General features: G+C 49.8%; 1 protein-coding gene across 2 annotated transcripts in view; it reads right to left on the bottom strand.

Moving 5' to 3' along the window:
• LOC146867129 (nucleolar RNA helicase 2-like) overlaps positions 1-18,171 on the bottom strand; it is a 796,160-nt gene that overhangs the window by 247,685 nt on the left and 530,304 nt on the right. For both annotated transcript variants that reach the window (XM_085603581.1, XM_085603582.1), the window contains one exon: positions 5,729-5,888. In XM_085603581.1, coding sequence (XP_085459707.1) covers positions 5,729-5,888 — 160 coding nt within the window. The remainder of the gene's footprint in view (positions 1-5,728; positions 5,889-18,171) is intronic.

Genomic DNA, 18,171 nt, shown 5'->3' with positions numbered 1-18,171 from the left:
ATGTGGAGCGTTTTTTGCTGTGGCGTCCATAGACCTTGCATTGTGAGGTGTAAGAGGTGCGCTCCCCAGCCGGAGAGCGATGCGTCCGCTGTTAGAGTCACTTGGGGAACCGGGTCCAGGAACGGCCGTCCCTTGGAAAGGTTTGTGGTGTTCCACCACTGCAGAGAGTGATGTGTGCGGCCGTCCACCAACACCAGATCCGTCAGCTGACCCTGGGCCTGGTTCCACTGTTGTGCTAGGCACTCCTGAAGTGGACGCATGTGGAGTCTTGCATGGGGCACTATGAAGATGCAAGACGCCATCATCCCTATGAGCTTCATAAACACTCTTGCTGGTAGAGAGTGTTGAGGAAGGAATATTTTGCGTAAGGCTAGAATGCTTGTGATTCTGGCTGAGTTTGGATAGGCAATACCTTTTGAGGTGTCTATGGTGGCCCCGAGATATTGCTTTGTGTGAGATGGTATGAGGTGGGACTTTTGGTAGTTCACCGTGAAGCCTAGCTGATGAAGCAGTTGGATGGTGCTGTTTGTATGTTGCACGCATTGGTGGTAGGACGCGGCTTTTATGAGCCAGTCGTCTAAGTAAGGGAAGACGTGAACATGTTGACGTCTGAGGTGTGCTGCTACTACTGCTAGGCATTTGGTAAACACCCGTGGTGCAGTGGTGACCCCGAAGGGGAGAACCTTGAATTGGTAATGTTGCCCGTCCACCACGAACCTGAGGTATTTTCTGTGAGAGGGGTGTATTGGAATGTGAAAGTACGCGTCTTTCAGATCCAGTGTTGTGAGAAAGTCTCCCTGACAGAGGAGTGGGAGGACTTGTTGTAAGGTGACCATGTGAAAGTGGTCTGAATGTATGTAGGCATTTAGAGGCCGGAGATCCAGAATGGGTCTGAGGGTCTCGTCTTTCTTTGGGATTAAGAAATATAGGGAGTAGACCCCTAGATTTCGTTGATTGTCGGGTACCTGCTCTATGGCGTGTTTCTGGAGGAGCGAGAGTACCTCTTGTTTGAGCAGTGTGGAATGCTCTTGGGACATTGGACGGTGCCTTGGTGGGATATTGGGTGGGGTAGATGTTAGCTCGAGGCAGTACCCTGACCGAATGATTTGGGTCACCCATTTGTCCGATGTTATGGACTCCCATACGTGGATAAAATCTTGTAGTCTGCCCCCGACCGGAGTGGAATGGTCTGGGGGGAGCGAAGGGGAGTCATTGTGCGGGTGGGGTGGCAGAACGGGTATTGTTGGTTTTGCCCCTGCCCTTATTGTTGTTGCCTCTGTAACCACCTCTTTGGTTGCCCTTTGAAAAGGTATTTTGAGGAGGGGATTTGTAGGAGGTAGAGGCATTATCGGTGGAGGAGCCTCTACCTGTGCCACGAAAGGACGAGCGTCGAAAGGAACGCTTAGAGGCTTGGGTCTGGAGCGCTCCCATAGACTTCGCTGTGTCTGTATCTTTCTTCATTTTTTCGAGCGCTTCGTCTACCTTTGGGCCAAAGAGTGTTTGCTGGTCAAAGGTGTGATTAAGTATTGATGTCTGGACCTCAGGCTTGAACCCTGATATCCTGAGCCAGGCATGGCGTCGAAGCAGGACACTGGTGTTTATGGCTCTAGAAGCAGTGTCTGCTGCATCGAGGGCACACTTAATGGAGGTGTTTGTGATTAGTTTGCCCTCCTGTATCAGGTCATGAGCTTGGCGTTTGTATTTCTCTGGAAGGTGCTGCATAAGAGCCTCTAATTCATCGTAGTGTGCTCTATCATATCGCGCAAGCAGTGCTTGTGTATTTGCAATGCGCCACATGTTTGCAGCCTGGTAGGCGGTGCGTTTACCAGACGCGTCCAGAAGTTTAGATTCCTTGTCTGGTGGTGGGGCATCTCCTGAAGATTGGGAGTTAGCCCTCTTTCTAGCTGTGGAGACAACTAGGGAATCTAGAGGAGCAGGGCCCTTGATGTATGCAGGGTCTGTGGGTGCCGCCTTGTACTTCTTCTCTATTCTAGGGTTTAGTACTCTGGCTCTGACAGGGTCTTTGAATACCTCTGTAGCGTGCTTGGTGACACCCTTAAGCATGGGTAAAATAGCAGTGGAACGATCTTGTAAATCAAATGTATCCAGTAGGAAGTCTTCTTCCACTGGTTCCGTGTGCATGTCCACCCCATGGTAGTGTGCTGCTCTCTGCACTAAATGGTGAAACCCTAAAGAGTCCTCTGGAGGAGACGGCCTTGATGGGTATAGGTCGTCTTGAGGTACATTGGGTACATCAGGGTTATTATAATCCTCCCATGGATCTGGGGTCCCTGGTGGAGTGGGATCCATTGGGGCGTCCCCTGGGTCATTGTCCGGGTCCCCGTCATCCGGGTCTGGGGATGGGGCCGGATCGTAGTGAGGTAAAGGTGGAGGGGGTGGTGGTGGGAGGGGGGGTGGCAGTGGGGAGGGTACTCTAAGGGGAGAAGTAGCTGAGTCCCTCTTTTTGGGTGGAGGAGGAGGAGCCGGAGCCTCAAGGCGACGCTTCTTAGTAATCACAGTCAAAAGGCCAGTCTTTGGATCTCTGGACAAAGTCTTTTGTAAAGGGTCTGGTGTAAACAGAGCCAATGGCGCCGAGTCGTCTGTCGGCACCGGCGATTTCGGAACCGGAGGTTTCGATGTTCTGTGTACGCCCTGCTTTTTGGAGGTCTCCGTGTGTTTCGGCGTCGAATGCTGTTTCGGCGCCGGAGCGTCGGTGCCGACCGATTTCTGTTTGTGTTTGGTCGGCGCCGAGTGTCCAGGCTTCGGCACCGGTGGTTTCGGAGTCGAGCTGGATTTTGCAGGCTTCGGTGCCGAGTGGTGTTTATCGGCACCGGGCGTCGGCTGGCTCGATCCCGAGCTGCCGTGAGACTTTGAGTGCTTCGACACCGGGCCCGAAGGTGGGGTGATCGAGGCTTTGGTTTTGGTTTTGCCCAGGCCGGCAGGCGAGGGAGTAACCGGAGTCTCTTTGGTTTTCGGTGCGGGGCTGGGAGGGGGCATTGTACTCACGGCCCGCTGTCCTGGTGTTACGTCCTCCAGGTCGGAGTCGTCGGCCTCGGAAGCGCTGACGATGTCTTCTCCCAGTTCGGTGTGTGTCTGCCCCGAAGCTTCGGCGTCGTCTCCGAAGATGTCCGGTGGAACTGTCGAGGATGAGTGCGCCATGGTGCGTCGAGCCTTTCGATCTCGGATCGTTTTCTTCGATCGAAAAGACTTGCAGGCGGGGCAGTCTCGAGCCTCGTGTTCCGGAGAGAGGCAAAGGTTACACACCTGATGGAGGTCGGTGTGGGGAAATTTAGACCCACATTTTGGGCACTTTTTAAACGGAGTCCTTTCCATCGGCCGGGACCGGAGTCGCGGAGGGCCCGAAGGCCGGTGTCGATGTACGGGATGGAAAAAGTGCCGCTTCGAGAGATGAAGATGATGAAGGAACTCGAAGAATCGAGGATTTTCCGTCGAGGCTGGAACCGTAGAAGTTCGAAGCCGGAGTACGAAGGATCACATCCGAGCCCGATGGCGGAAAAAAACAATCTGAGGATGGAGCCGAAGCCCATGCGCAGTACGGACCGAAGGAGGAGTCACCAAACTCGTGACTTCCAAAGACGGTCCAAGAAGAAAAACAAACTGCAAACATCCGGGCCCAACACCAGATGGCGACCTATGCTAAGTGTACAATCTGCAGCTCATATGCCTCGAACATATACTTAACACCGGACACTGTACTCTCTCTCAAGAGTATCCTGGCCCCGTTACTAGACAGACTATGGCTACACGTGCGACAATGGCAGTCTTTCTCGCTCTCACTATTGGGGAGAGCGGCGTTATTTAAAATGTTGTCTTTACCACGCTTTTTATATGCACTACAGAATACCCGATACGAGGACCCCAAATCTTATTTCAAAGCAGTCGAGGGGGAGGTCTGATCGCTGCTGTGGAATTTAGGACCAGCTGGAAATGTGCTACTCAAGCTTACAAGAGGCTGATATGATGGATGCATAGCTCTGCCGGATATATTCACAAATACTTTTGGGCTGTACAGCTGAGCACGATCACTGCGCTTTCCTGACAACAGAATTCCAGATGGACAGGTATATATTGGGGGAGCGAGGATACCGGAAAGCCCAATATGGCGGTGGGAGGGTGACAGACTGGCCTGAACCCACTAGGACAGTAGTGAAACTTCAAGATACTTGGGGTGAACGAACATGGGACGCTGAGATTCTGAGTACACTGCGGAAGCAACCAGGGTATGACAGATGGGACCTAATTGGACTCCCCACAGTGAGGGAGATAGGGACCCAGGGAGATATTACAACCCTGCTCGACTTACAACAGGAAACCAACTAGCACCTTCCGAGACATACAGGTATCTGCAGTTCCGACATGCGGTCAGAGCGGTGTTGCCAAGGGGAACAGAACTTGTAGAATCCTTTGGAGTTCCCAAGCCCCGAAAAGCCACGTCACTGACCTATAAAAAAGCTAATAAACAACACACCTGATGCCTTGCAACCCTTAAGGGCTCAATGGGATTGGGACGTGGGTGGTCGTCAAGACAGAATAGGAGGAGGTCCTCGCAGCACCTCCTAGGGAGGTGACAATACGATCAGGCTTCAGACTGGTCCAGTTAAGGATCCTCCATCACTCCTATTACGCTCGGACAACTATGATAAAGATGGGGAGGGGTACTGATGCACATGGCTTGTGTGCATGTGAGCAGACTGGAACTTTCATTCACATCATGTGGGACTGCCCAGCAGTACAGGTATTCTGGTCTGGAGTGGTGGAATGCCTGGGTAAAGTAGGGGGAGGGGCTTGACGGTCTCCGCAAAACAATGTGTTCTTAATATTTGGGGAGAAGCAACGGTCAGCAAGGCGCAGCAGACATGGATGAGGGTGGGTCCGGCAGTGGCAAAGAGAACTGTTGCAAAGTCATGGGATGCCGGATAGGCCCTAGATCTTGAAGCATGGAAGAGGGACATGGACTGATGCTTGGTAGCCAAAAATTTTGAGTATCAGGCTAAGGGATGTCCCTGACAGTGGGGGGAAATATGGAATTGGTGGAACTCAGATAGGGGCCAGAGCCAAGGGGACTTGGAATTGGCTGATGGGGATGTGAAAAGTTGATGGAGAAATCCAAAATAAATGTATGAGTAGGGAGTGGGAATGGGGGGCTTGGACCGATTCTTGAAGATATTCGGGGATGTAAGATAGAGCTAATGTTAATGGCTGTTGAAGCACATATGCCAATTTAAAAAAAAAAAGGTGTTAAAAAATAGCTTTGTTTGGTGTTTGTGGAAGACAATGCTAAGACACAAAAGGAGTGAAGGTAATGGTCGAGATGAGATGCTAAAGCCTGTGAAAACGTTATGTGACAGCAAAAAGGACAGAGGAGAAATTCCAGTGGGCTAGTTACAAGCGAAGGATGCGGTCATTAGGGAATGAATTTACAGGTAAAAGAAACACAAAAAACTAAAGAAAGAACAACACAGAAATAAAGAGTAATGAAAATAATATTGTTTGAAAAAACAATCAGTTTGCAGAAAGAGAAAAACAATGCACTGTGCAAGAAAAAAAAAAAAAAAAGACGCGGACACCAGCAAAACATTTTTCAACAAATTATTAAAAAATGCTTATCGCTAATATTTCCTTTTTAACTGTCAAAAAACACTGAAGAAAAATATTACTAAACCAAAGAAAATATTAAAAATAAAATGTTTAATTTATTTAAACATACCGCGTCTGAGTTGAGCAAAGACCGCTGTTCTATGGCAGTGGCTCCAGAAATGTGAGCTAATGCCGCTGCCAAAGCCTCCACTGCTCCCTTCTCCTCTATCAGTTGCGCTGCAGATATTTTGAAGTGCTCAATGGCGGAAGGGGGCACAGAATCCAAGAATCTAATATGGTAACAAAAATATATACATATATCTTAATATATTTCACACTTCATACTTTTCCTAAACACGCTATGCATCTTACGGTGGCCTCCAAATTTTTTTAAACAACCGACTGTTTCAGTCTAACAATTTATGGAACTAAGAATATTGGAATTCGGGGCTTTGTACCCAAGCAACATGTCCACAGTCTTGGAAAGCTCCAGTTATCCCACCATTATTTATAAAAAAAAAACACCTGCACTATCCTTTTCTTAGGACTGATAAATGTGGGCATCCGTAGTTGCTAAACTAACTTGCACAAAGTGGTTTCTCCGCAGAATGGTGCAAAGGAAAGGGTTTATGCGTATTCGGTATGCGATGGCACCTGCTCGTGTGTGCGTGTGTAAAAGCTGCAGTAAATCTAAGACATTGTCACAAGTTGGGGCTAACCCTGAACCCCTGAAGAAAGACAAGGTCAACAAAATCACAATAGGCTTGTGCACACGTCAACGGTGTACGCAGAGCAATTTCTCTGTGGATACACTTCTCATGAGACTGTATTACAGTAATTATAGAGTGAATAGCACATGAAGAACAACACTTGGAAATATTGCTGCTTGTTCTTTTTTAATTCTGATTGATTGCCCAGCCAACACGGGTTTCGCCTGGGTGGTAACCCAAGACTTCTTCAGGGCTTGTAGGCAAGTGAAGGGTCGTGTAAGATCTCGAAGCAGTCGTCTCAACATGCAGCGCACTCGCTGCTCAGAGCATCAAGCAGACAGCACTCCTCGGCTACACACGCCCAAATCACAGTTGCAGCTCCCCATCAACTACGGGCATTACAGAGGAGTGAAGCCTATTCCCATCTCCACGAGCTGGTCGACACTTTTGAGTCACCCACAATTGAAGAAATCCTACTCTCCTAGTCCAGCCGGAACGGAAGTACAACCGGCAGAGAGCTCTTACACGACCCTTCACTTGCCTACAAGCCCCGAATAAGTCTTGGGTTACCACCCAGACGAAACACGTGTTAGCTGGGCAAACGATCAGAATTAAAAACAACAAACAACATTTCAGTGTTTTTCTTCATGTGCTATTCACTGTATAATTACTGTAATACCGTCTTATGAGAAGTGTATCCACAGAGAAATTGCTCTGTGTACACTGTCAACATGTGCACAGGCCTATTGTGATTCTCTGCAGTATGCGTACTGTGGAGATGCCCTTAAGATTCCTGGAAAAATTGTGGAAGCACAGGCCCTAGCGTATAGTTTCTTACCTGTAGGTGAAGTTTTGCTGCTCGAAGAATTGTCTAGATTCACATGCGGTGCATAACTGCACAATGCTGTGTTTGGGTCCCGAATTCTCAATTTTTTGGTTTTTTTTTAGTGCCTCGATTTTTGGTTTTTGTTGGTGGGCGTCAACGGACCACCGTTTGGTGTTACTTGTGACGTCACTCTTTCCTCCAGAAGTCCCCACTTTGGTCACCATATTAAGATATTTTTTTTCCTTTTTTTTTTCCTGGTATCTTCTTCTTTTCTTACATCTTCTTGGTGGAGGTGGTGAATCACTTGTGAATCCATAAAATTCTTCAAGCTGCAAAACTACACTTACAGGTCAGAAAGTTTACAGTTTAGGGTATCAGCCCTGACCCTAAAAACCTGTCCACAGAACGGGGAGGATGGGTGTCTAGGTAAGGAATTTGTGCCTAGGTTATGTCTCTACCAGAGAAGGCATTACCCAAGGTAAGTAACTTGTCCATCTGAAAGACATCTGGCCGCAGATCTCTTATCTTAGAATAGATACCCCAGCAATACCATCCCCGGAGGAGGGACTGCAGACAAGTTTAGACCAGGAAGTCCTGTAGGAGAGAGAGCAGCGAAAAAGGCAGTCCATATGGACTTGACTGTCCAGGCAGTAGTGCTTAGTGAACGTGTGCAGTGATGTTCACGTTGCCACCTGACAAATGTCAAGGACTGGAACACCACATTGCAACACCTTGGTCGCAGCATTAGCTCTCGTGAAATGAGAGCTTAAGCCTTCAGGAGGCTGTTTCTTACCCAAAGCGTAGCAAATTTGGATGCAGAGGACAACCCATCTCAAGATAGTATTCTCTTCTGCACTGTACGACCTTTTGTTGAGCCAAGGTATCCCATGAAGAGTTGGTCATCCACCCGGAACTCCTTCTGCAGTCAAGGTAGAACAACAACGCTCTTTCTGTCCAAACGGTTGAGTCGCTCCTACCCTTTAGAGTGGTGCAGAGGAGCATAGAAAGTGGGGCAAGGAGACTGATTGCCCCACGTGGAATTGTATTGAATATGCTACTTACCAGTATGCATCTGTTCTTGGCATGTAGGGCTGCTGACAATCATATCTGTGCATAGATCGCCGCCTAGTGTTGGGTCCGGATGTTTGCACGTTGTTGTCCTGGAAGAGTCTTCGAAGTATCCTGAGATAGGTGACTCCTCCCCTGGACCATAGTGTGCATGGGCATCCTCTCCATCCTCAGATTGTTTTTCGCCATTGTGGCAGTGATGGAGTAGATACAGAAAGTGATGACCATGCTTACAGTAATTCTGAGAGCTGCAGCTGCTACAGGCGCCGGGGAGGAGGGCGGGCGATATGAATGTCAGCAGCCCTACATGCCAAGAACAGATGCATACTGGTAAGTAGCAGATTCAGTTCGAGGCATGTGGGCTGCTGAATTCATATCTGTGCATAGAATACATAGCAGTACCCTCTATTAGCGGCGGCCACCAGTGCCAGCTGCAGCGGTCTGAAAAAGAGTTTTGAGAACAGCCTGTCCTACAGCTGCCTGCTGTTTTGATTGCACATCTACACAATAGTGTTTGGTAAATGTATGTGTAGTGGACCAGGTGGCTGCTCTACATACATCATGCAAAGGAATGTTTCCCAGGAAAGCCATGGAGGCCCCTAACTTACGTGTTGAGTGGGCTCGTGGGGGAATCGTTAATGTGCGTTTAGCCTTTTGATAGCAAATTTGAATACATTTAACGATCCATCTGGCTATACCTGCTTTGGAGATGGCGTTGCCTTTGTGGTGTGGGGCAAAGGCAACGAAAAGTTGTTTTGTTTTCCTGAAGACTTTAGTCCTGTCTATATAGTACATGAGGGCTCTCTTTACATCCAGTGTATGGAGTGCTCTTTCTGCGACAGTTTGTGGGTTTTGAAAGAAAACAGGCAGTTCAATAGTTTGAGTCATGTGGAACTGCGAGATCACTTTGGGCATGAATTTTGGGTTGGTACGTAGTACAACCCTGTTTGCGTGAACCTGTATGAATGGCTCTTGAATGGTTAGTGCCTGGAGTTCACTAACTCTCCTCAAAGAAGTGATCGCTACTAGGAAAGCTACTTTCCAGGTGAGGAACTGAATCTCGCATGAGTGTAGAGGTTCGAAGGGTGGACCCATCAGGCGTGTGAGGACCAAGTTGAGGTTCCACATTGGAGCTGGTGGGTGGCTTGGAGGAATTACTCGTTTGAGTCCTTCCAAGAATGCTTTGATGGCAGGCACTCTGAATAGAGAGAGGTGCTGCCTGGTCTGGAGATAGGCTGATATTGCGGTCAAATGGACACGTATTGAGGTGTATGCCAGATTGCATCGGTACAGGTGTAAGAGGTAACAAATTATGTTTTGGATGGATGCATCTAGCGGGTTAATGTCATTGTTATTGCAATAAATTACGAACCTTTTCCATTTGGCTGCATAGCAAGCTCTGGTAGTGGGTCTTCTAGCTTCCTTAATGATGTCCATACAGTCAGGTGGCAGATTGAGGTAGCCAAACTCTAGGACTTCAGGAGCCAGATTGCCAGGTTCAGCTGTTGCGGATCTGGGTGCTGAATCTCTCCATGGTTCTGCGTCAAATGCGCGGGTTTGATCCGCAGCCTTTGATGCGGCACCACGGAAAGTTCGAGAAAGGTGGTGTACCATGGTTGGCGTGCCCACGTTGGAGCAACCAGGACGAGTGTCAGTGAGTGTTGTCTGAGTTTGCGCGCCACCAGCGGTATCAATGGTGCTGGGGGAAAAGCGTACGCAAATCTGCCGGACCAGTTCATCCATATCGCATTGCCCTGCGACTGCGGATGTGGGAACCTGGCGGCAAAGCTTTGGCATATTGCGTTTTCGCTTGTGGCGAATAGGTCTATGTCTGGATGACCCCACTGCTGGAAGTACGGTTGGAGTACTGATGGGTGTAACTCCTCACTCGTGCATCTGGTGGCTGTGTCTGCTGAGCAGATCCGCCATCTGGTTGTCCTTGCCGGGGAGGTGTTCCGCCATGAGGAATATGTTCCTCTGAATGGCCCACTTCCACATGCTCTGAGCCAGATGAGACAACTGTGGAGAGTGTGTTCCTCCCTGCTTTTGTATGTAGTACATGGCGGTCATGTTGTCCGTCCGGATCAACACGACCTTGTTGCACAGATGTACTTTGAATGCCTTCATGGCTAGGAAGATTGCCAACAGTTCCAGAAGGTTGATCTGCATCTTCTTTTGTTGTGTTGTCCATAGTCCCTGCACTGTGTAATTGAGTACATGAGCTCCCCATCCCTGGAGAGACGCGTCCGCTGTCAGTATTATTTGTGGAACAGGCTCTTGGAACGGTCGGCCCTTGCAAAGGTTTTGTGGGTTCCACCAATGCAGAGAGTTGTATGCCCGACCGCTCACCAACACTAGGTCTTTCAGTTGCCCGTGAGCCTGATTCCATTGACGTGCTAAGCACTCCTGAAGCGGGCGCATATGTAGTCTCGCGTGTGGGACTATGAAGATGCAGGAGGCCATCATGCCTATCAACTGCATGAACACTCGTGCAGGAAGGGAGTGTTGTGGTTTGAACTTGGAAATCAGCATTTGTATGCTGTTGATCCTCACTAAATTTGGCTGAGCTGTGGCTGCCAGAGTGTCTATGGTCGCACCTAGGTACTGTTGTACGTGTGCGGGTTGTAGATGTGATTTTGGGTAATTTAGTGAGAACCCCAGACTGTGAAGAAGGTGAATGGTGTGGGACATGTGGCTGGCACATTGCTGGGCTGACTTTGCCTGAACAAGCCAGTCGTCCAGGTAAGGGTAGACGTGAATGTGTTGCCTCCGTAGATGTGCAGCCACAGTAGCTAGGCACTTTGTGAAAACTCTTGGTGCTGTTGTCACGCCGAAGGGGAGAACCTTGAATTGGTAGTGCTGCCCTTGAATAGTGAACCTGAGATATTTTCTGTGTGAGGGGTGAATGGGTATGTGGAAATATGCGTCTTTGAGATCTAGCGTGGCTAGGAAGTCTCCCTGTTTGAGCAGCGGGAGAACTTGTTGTAGGGTGAGCATGTGGAAATGCTCTGACAGAATGTAGCGGTTGAGGGGTCTCAGGTCTAGTATAGGTCTGAGTGACCAGTCCTTTTTTGGTATTAAGAAGTACAGGGAGTATATCCCCATGCCTTGCTCGTGGACGGGTACGACCTCTATTGCGCCTTTTTCCAGCATACTTAGCACTTCTTGCTGTAAGAGCGCTAAGTGCTCTGAGGACATAGGACGGTGTTTTGGCGGTATTGTGGGTGGAGTGGAGGTTAATTCTAGGCAGTAACCGTGTTTGATAATATCTTTGACCCACCTGTCCGTGGTGATGGAGTTCCACGTGGACAGGAACCTTTGTAGCCTTCCCCAGACAGGTGTTATGTGGTCGGGAGGAAGGGGTCACTGTTTGTTCTTGGGGGAGGACCTGGTATTGCCGTATCCGCGTCCTCTGCCCTTTGTGCTGGAGCCACGATACCCACCCCGGGTGTTTTTATCGTAGGTACTTTGTGTGTTGCCCTTGTTGTAGGTTTGCTGTGACCCCTGTCCTCTGCCTGCTCCTCTATTCCCGGGGCGATGAAAGGAGCCACTCTGAAAGGTCTGTGTTTGGAGAGCCCCCATGGACTTTGCAGTGTCTGTGTCCTTTTTTATTTTCTCTAGGGTGGCGTCATCTTCCGGCCCGAATAAGTAGTCGGGGTTGACCGGCTGATTGAGAATGGTATTTTGAACCTCAGGTTTGAATCCGGAGATTCGTAACCAGGCGTGTCGTCGTAGCAGGACGCTGGTGTTTATTGCTCTGGCAGCTGTATCTGCGGCATCCAGTGCACACTTAATGGATGCGTTTGTGAGGAGTTGTCCCTCCCTGATGAGGATCTCTGCTCCCTCTTTGTATTGGTCAGGGAGATGTTGGAGTAGGGTTTCTAATGTGTCATAGTGTGCGCGATCGTATCGAGCTAGGAGCGCCTGTGTATTGGCAATACATCATATGTTAGCTGCCTGGGCTGCAACCCGTTTGCCGGAGGTCTCTAGCACCTTGGACTCTTTGTCCAGGGGAGGAGCATCCCCAGTTGTTTGCGAGTGCGCCCGTTTGCGAGCATTTGCGACTACGATGGAATCTAGAGGCAACTGGCCTCTAATGTACGTAGGGTCCCCAGGCACCGACCTATATTTTTTGTCGATCCTGGGGTTTATCCCTCTTGCCCTGGTGGGTTCTTTGAAAATGTCCTTTGCTGGTTTGAGGACACCTTTCAGCATGGGTAGAGTTTTGATATTCCTTTCTGAGGATGCAAAAGTATCCATTAGAAAATCGTCCTCGATTGTGTCAGAGTGGAGTTGCACACCATGATTTTCCGCAGCACGTTCAATTAGGGCGTTGAATGCCGCAGTGTCCTCTGTGGGAGACGTTTTTGCGCCATAGAGCTGCGTGTCCTGTGTATCCATAGGTGCACCTGTGTCTACAGGGTCATCCCAAGCCTGGTCAGGGTCCTGTTGGCCCTCAGGGTCCATCTCTCTTGGGTAGGGGACGTCGTCACCCATATAGTCCTCCAAAACGTCAGTTTCGGAGTGTGGAGAAGGACTCTGGATCTGGGTAGTAGGTATGGAGACGTTCGTAAGGAACTGGCTCCGAATCTGCTGGCAGCTTTTTCTTCAGCGGGATCCGGTAGGAGTCCAAAGCGTGTTCGGAAGATATTCTCCGCTTGTGGAGCATAATTCTGCTGGTGTCGGCATCGATGATGTGAGATGGTGACGTCTCCGTAGGACAGCGTTCGGCAGGTGTGATCCTAGTTTGGGTGACACGAGTTCTTATTTCAAACATTTTTGGCGCAGTGGATGGCGGCAGGCCAAAAGTGATATGAGGTGTTGCTGGAGAAGCTTTGAGCTTTTTTCGGCTCTGGGCCCGACGTGTCCTGGAGGGCTGCCCTTTCTTTGATGCGTTGCAAGGACTCTGCAACTTGTCGCACCTGGAGCGCCGACGGTTGTTTGGCGCCGACCGGTTCAGTAGAGTCAGGCGTGGGCTTCTTCGGGGCCACGGGGTCATCAAGTCGAGGAGAGGCGGTAGCCGTGGACGGCGTCGATGATTGGGCCTTAGGTGCTGCTTTCGAAGTGGTGTGCGACGCAGCGGGCATTTTGACCTTCGTGGCCGTAGCCGATTGTTTCGGTGCCTGGTGCCGAGGCGGTTTGTCGGTGCCGATGGCCTTTTTCCGTGTGTCGGCGCCGACGTCTGCTGCTGCGAGTTCGGCGCCGAAGTCCCGTTTGGTGCGGTCGGTGCCGACGGGTTTTGCTGGCGTCGAAGGTGTAGTGGGCTTCGATCCGACCAGTACCACTTTCAGTTTCGGTTTTTGTGGAACCGACACGACTTTTGGTTTCGGTTTCGAGGAAGGGAAACCAGCCGGTTTGGGTCCTAATGGCTGTCGCTGAATGTCCGAGGCCGGGCCCGAGGGCGGGGCCGAAGAACTGCGAGATAGGTCTTGGGTAAGGCCCGAAGGCGATCCCTCGACCGGAGCCATAGACTGACGCACTGGGATATCCTCCGTCTGTACGGGTAGGCCTTGCTCGTCACCGGAGCCACTTTCTTCGGCCCCTAAGGCCTCATCGTAGTCTCCTACCTCGGTGTCGTCTTCATCTCTGTGAAAGAGTTGTTCTTCGATGTCTTCCGATCCGGAATCGTGTTCGGAAGCGGGGCTGGAGGGTAGGTTCTCCACGCCTTCCACATCTTCGTCCTCGGCGCTGAAGATGTTGGTCGGGGCCGGTGCCGCTTGCTGCGCTTCAAGTCTCGGCGCTCGTCGATTCCGAAGGGTCTTCTTGGATCGGAATCGGGCACAGGCCATACATGTGGATTCGTCGTGATCCGGTGAAAGGCATTTGTTGCACACCGGGTGGACGTCGATATGGGGATATTTCGCATTGCAAACAGGACACCGCTTGAATGGTGTCCTCGATTCCATCGTCGATGGTGTCGATGCGAAAAAGTTGTTTTAGAAGTTAATAAACTAACAAGTAACTGTCGATACCGACCGGGAACAGTACCGACGCGAACTAAAGGCCTTTTGCCCTGAAAAAAGTTTTTCCTAACTTGAGTCAAGATAAGCACATCCGAACCCAATGGCGGAAAAAAAACAATCTGAGGATGGAGAGGATGCCCATGCGCACTATGGTCCAGGGGAGGAGTCACCTATCTCAGGATACTTCGAAGACTCTTCCAGGACAACAACGTGCAAACATCCGGACCCAACACTAGGCGGCGATCTATGCACAGATATGAATTCAGCAGCCCACATGCCTCAAACTACTCCTTACAGTAAGAAAGGAGACCCTAGTGCGAAGTACCAACTTATCAGGGAAGATGGTCAGGTAAGGAAGCTTGGATGACTGAGCCTGCAATTCACTCGCCTTCCTGCGGGACGTTATTCCCACTAAAAAGGATGTTTTGATGTAAAGCAGCCAGAGGGGGCAGCTGTGCAGAAATTCCAACGGAGCGCACATCAGTAAGGTGAGAACCAAATTAAGGTCCCATTGAGGCATGATGAATGGGGCAGGTGCACAAGTCCCTTAAGAAATCTGTTTACAATAGGAGATTTAAATAAAGAGGGTTGATCTGGCAGCCTCAAGAAGGCAGAAAGGCACCCTTTAAAAGTGCCCAGAGCAGAGCCCTGCTGGGCAAGGGTCAAATAAAAAGAAGGACTTGAGAGGAAAGCAGAAAGAGGATCAAGACAGTTCTGTACAATATTTTACACATTTTTGCCATTGGCAGGCGTACATGTCTTGGTAGAGTGCTGCCTGGCCACCAAAGGAAAATGCTACTTACCCAGTATGTATCTGTTATTGGTATGTAGAGCTGTAGATTCACGTGCTTTGCATAAGCCTGCCATCTAGTGTTGGGTCTGGATGTTTGCACTTTTTCTTCGAAGAAGTCTTTTCCAGTCACGAGGTAGGTGACTCCTCCTTTCGGTGATAGTGCACATGGGCATCGACTCCATTGTTATATTGTTTTCCCGCAGAGGGTGAGAATGGAGTTAGAAAGAGTAGAATAGAGATGTCTGTGTGTGTATCTAAGTAAGATATGTGAGAAAGTGCCCTCTTTTTGCATGGTTTGCCCGCTGAATTGCTGATGTGCTTTGACTAAGTGTGCCATGTGCTCCTGCCAAGCAGGTGCCCAGGGCCTATGTTATTTCCCTAAACCTGCATTAAAAACAAAACCCAATTGGCGTCTCTGGCCACAGGTCAGCCCCTGGTAAATGGTACCACAGGTACACAGGGCACTATGACCAGGGAAGGCATCTAAGGGCTGCAGCACTTATTGTGCCACCCTTAGAGGCCCTGTACCATTACACACACACACTGCCTCTGCAGGCTGCATGTTTTGGTGCAGAACAAAGTGAAGAGTCGACATGCCACACATCTGTGTGTAATGCCTACAACCCACTGACCTGGCATAGATCAGTCACCCCTCTAGCTGGGCGCACTATACCAGTGGTGAGGGCACAAGTGCATGAGCCCTGTACACCTACAGTGTCTAAGTCCATTCTTAGACATTGTATGTGCAGTGCTGCCATTAGGAGTATATGGTGCTGGGATTTTGTCATTACGAACTCCACAGCACCATAATAGCTAAACTGAAAAATGTGAAGTTTGGTATCAAACTTCTCAGCACATTAAACCCACACTGATGCCAGTGTGGGATTTAATGAAAAATGCACACAGAGGGCATCTTAGAGATGTCCCCTGAAAAACAACATACCACTAGTGTCCAGGCGGAGTGGCTGCTTTCAGCTGCCACCGCCAGACATGTTTCTGGACCCTGGGTCTAGAGCCTGCTGCTCTCTGGGGCCTGAAACAATGCACATCCTGGGATGAGGTGCCAAGCCTCCTCCCTCAGGATAGGCAGGGTTCACGACGGGGAAGCTTCATAGGCTTGCCGCCTTTGTGAGCTTCTCTAGGCCACTTGCTGCTCTCAGCAACTGGTCCCCACTGGTTCTGAACCCCACTTTGGGCAGGAGAACCGGCGGGAAAAACAAGTGAGGAAGAGAGGTGTGCCCACCTCTCAACTCCACCCCTCGGATGGGGGTGGCGAGGTGAAGCACAACTGTCAGTCCACGCCATCTTGAAAATGGGGGGACTCAGCCAACCAGGGACAGGCTCATGCCCCCTCCCACTGGAGGGTGGGATAATAGGAGGTGTAGCCACCCCAGGGAAGGGACTCATTGGTCCCTGCCTTTGACCTACCTGCAACGCCCATAAATCTAGTATTTATGGGCACCCCTGAACCTTGCTTCCTCAGACAAGAACCGGAAACAAGAAGAAGGACCGAACAGCCGTACAGCACCTAACAAGAGGAAGAGGCCCATTGACTTAGCCCCAGCCCTACCGGCCTGTCTCCCCCTCGAACCTGCTCCTGTGAAATTCCTGTGTCTCCTGCAGCCAGCAACCTCGAAAACCCCGGAGGACCTGCCTGTCTTTAACTACAAAGACTGTCTCCTGTGAACATAGGATTTGTTAATTTACAACCTCTCACTCCGGTCGGGCACCGCGGATCCGCACCCAAGGCCCAAGCGTGCAAAGACCACAAGGTTGTCACCCCGGCCATCCTGACCCAAGATCCAGCGACCCCTGCAGCCTAAATCCAGAAGGTCCCCACAACCGTGACCAGGAGCTAGTAAGAAGATCCAACCCCAAAAGGCACCCTTGCATCTGACGCCCCACGGCCTTGTGTGCCCAAACCGACGGTGCCTAACCAATCCCTAACTTCCCAACTTACCTCTCCAAGTGGTGGTCGCACCCAGAAGACCTTCGTCCAAGAGCCTGCAGTGCCTTTGAAAACCGGAGGTTCCCCACTGAAACAAACAGGGCGCCCGACATCAAAACAGCACCCTGCACCCGGCCGCCCTTGTGCCGCGGAGGGTGTAGCTTTGGTGCTACTTTGTTTCACCATTTGCCCTGAGCTAAAGTCCAGGAGCTTTGCTCCCACAACCCAGTGGCCTGCTTGCCAGCAGCCACCAACCAGAGGCCCCCTATCCCCCATTGGATAACTCTGGGCCTCACCACTCTGCACCCGGCCGCCCTAGTGCTGCTGAGGGTGTAACAAGAGTGCATCCTTGGCCCTGGGGGAACCCTGGTTCTAGCCCCAGAAGCTCAACTCCAAAGACTGATTACTTACCTGGTAACCTTTAACTTCATTTCTCTCCATAGGAATGCATTGACTGTTTTTTCTCTGAACAATGTTCCAAGGGGGGAGTTGATTTGTATGGAAACCAGAAAAACAACAATTGAGCAAAACTGACTTTACTTACCTTTTCTCTAGGAAATGTCCCATTGTGATATCTAGGCATATCACACGGAGTAGAAAAAGTAATCTAAAAAGTAATCTCAAAAGTAACGTAAAAGTAACTTACCTGTAATTCTTAATGCAAAATCGATACAAAGTATATGTACAGTATTTCACAGTATTGCATTACCAGTAATTCAAACAGTAACCATTTCAAAGCACATTTACAATTGCATTTCAAACTGTATAGTTACTACAAAGTATTTATCAACTTACCTGTGCCAGGCTTGCTCGGTTCTAGAAAATAAAGTAACTAAAGGAAAATGCTACTTACCAGTATGCATCTGTTCTTGGCATGTAGACTGCAGAGATTCTTGCACCTTGTTGTCTTGGAAGAAGTCTTTTGTAGTCATGAGATAGGAGACTCCTCCCTTGGACGATAGTGCGCATGGGCATCGACTCAATCCTCAGATTGTTTTTCGCCATGATGGGGAATGATGGAGCTTGTAGAAACAGAAAAGATGTCCATGTGCATGTATCTAAGTAAGATAACACTGGAACAGATACAGGTTCCGGGGAGGTGGGTGGGCGTGTGAATCTCTGCAGCTCTACATGCCAAGAACAGATGCATACTGGTAAGTAGCATTTTCCGTTCGAGGCATATGAGTTGCAGGATTCACACTCTGTGCATAGACTGTACAGCAGCGTCTCCCCTAGCGGTGGTCACCTGTATCAGTTGCAGTGGT

This window comes from Triturus cristatus, chromosome 1_2 (genome assembly GCF_964204655.1).
Source record: "Triturus cristatus chromosome 1_2, aTriCri1.1, whole genome shotgun sequence".
NCBI lineage: Eukaryota > Metazoa > Chordata > Amphibia > Caudata > Salamandridae > Triturus > Triturus cristatus.
Note: the sequence above shows the minus strand (reverse complement) of the source record. Positions and strands in the feature narration are given on the sequence as shown.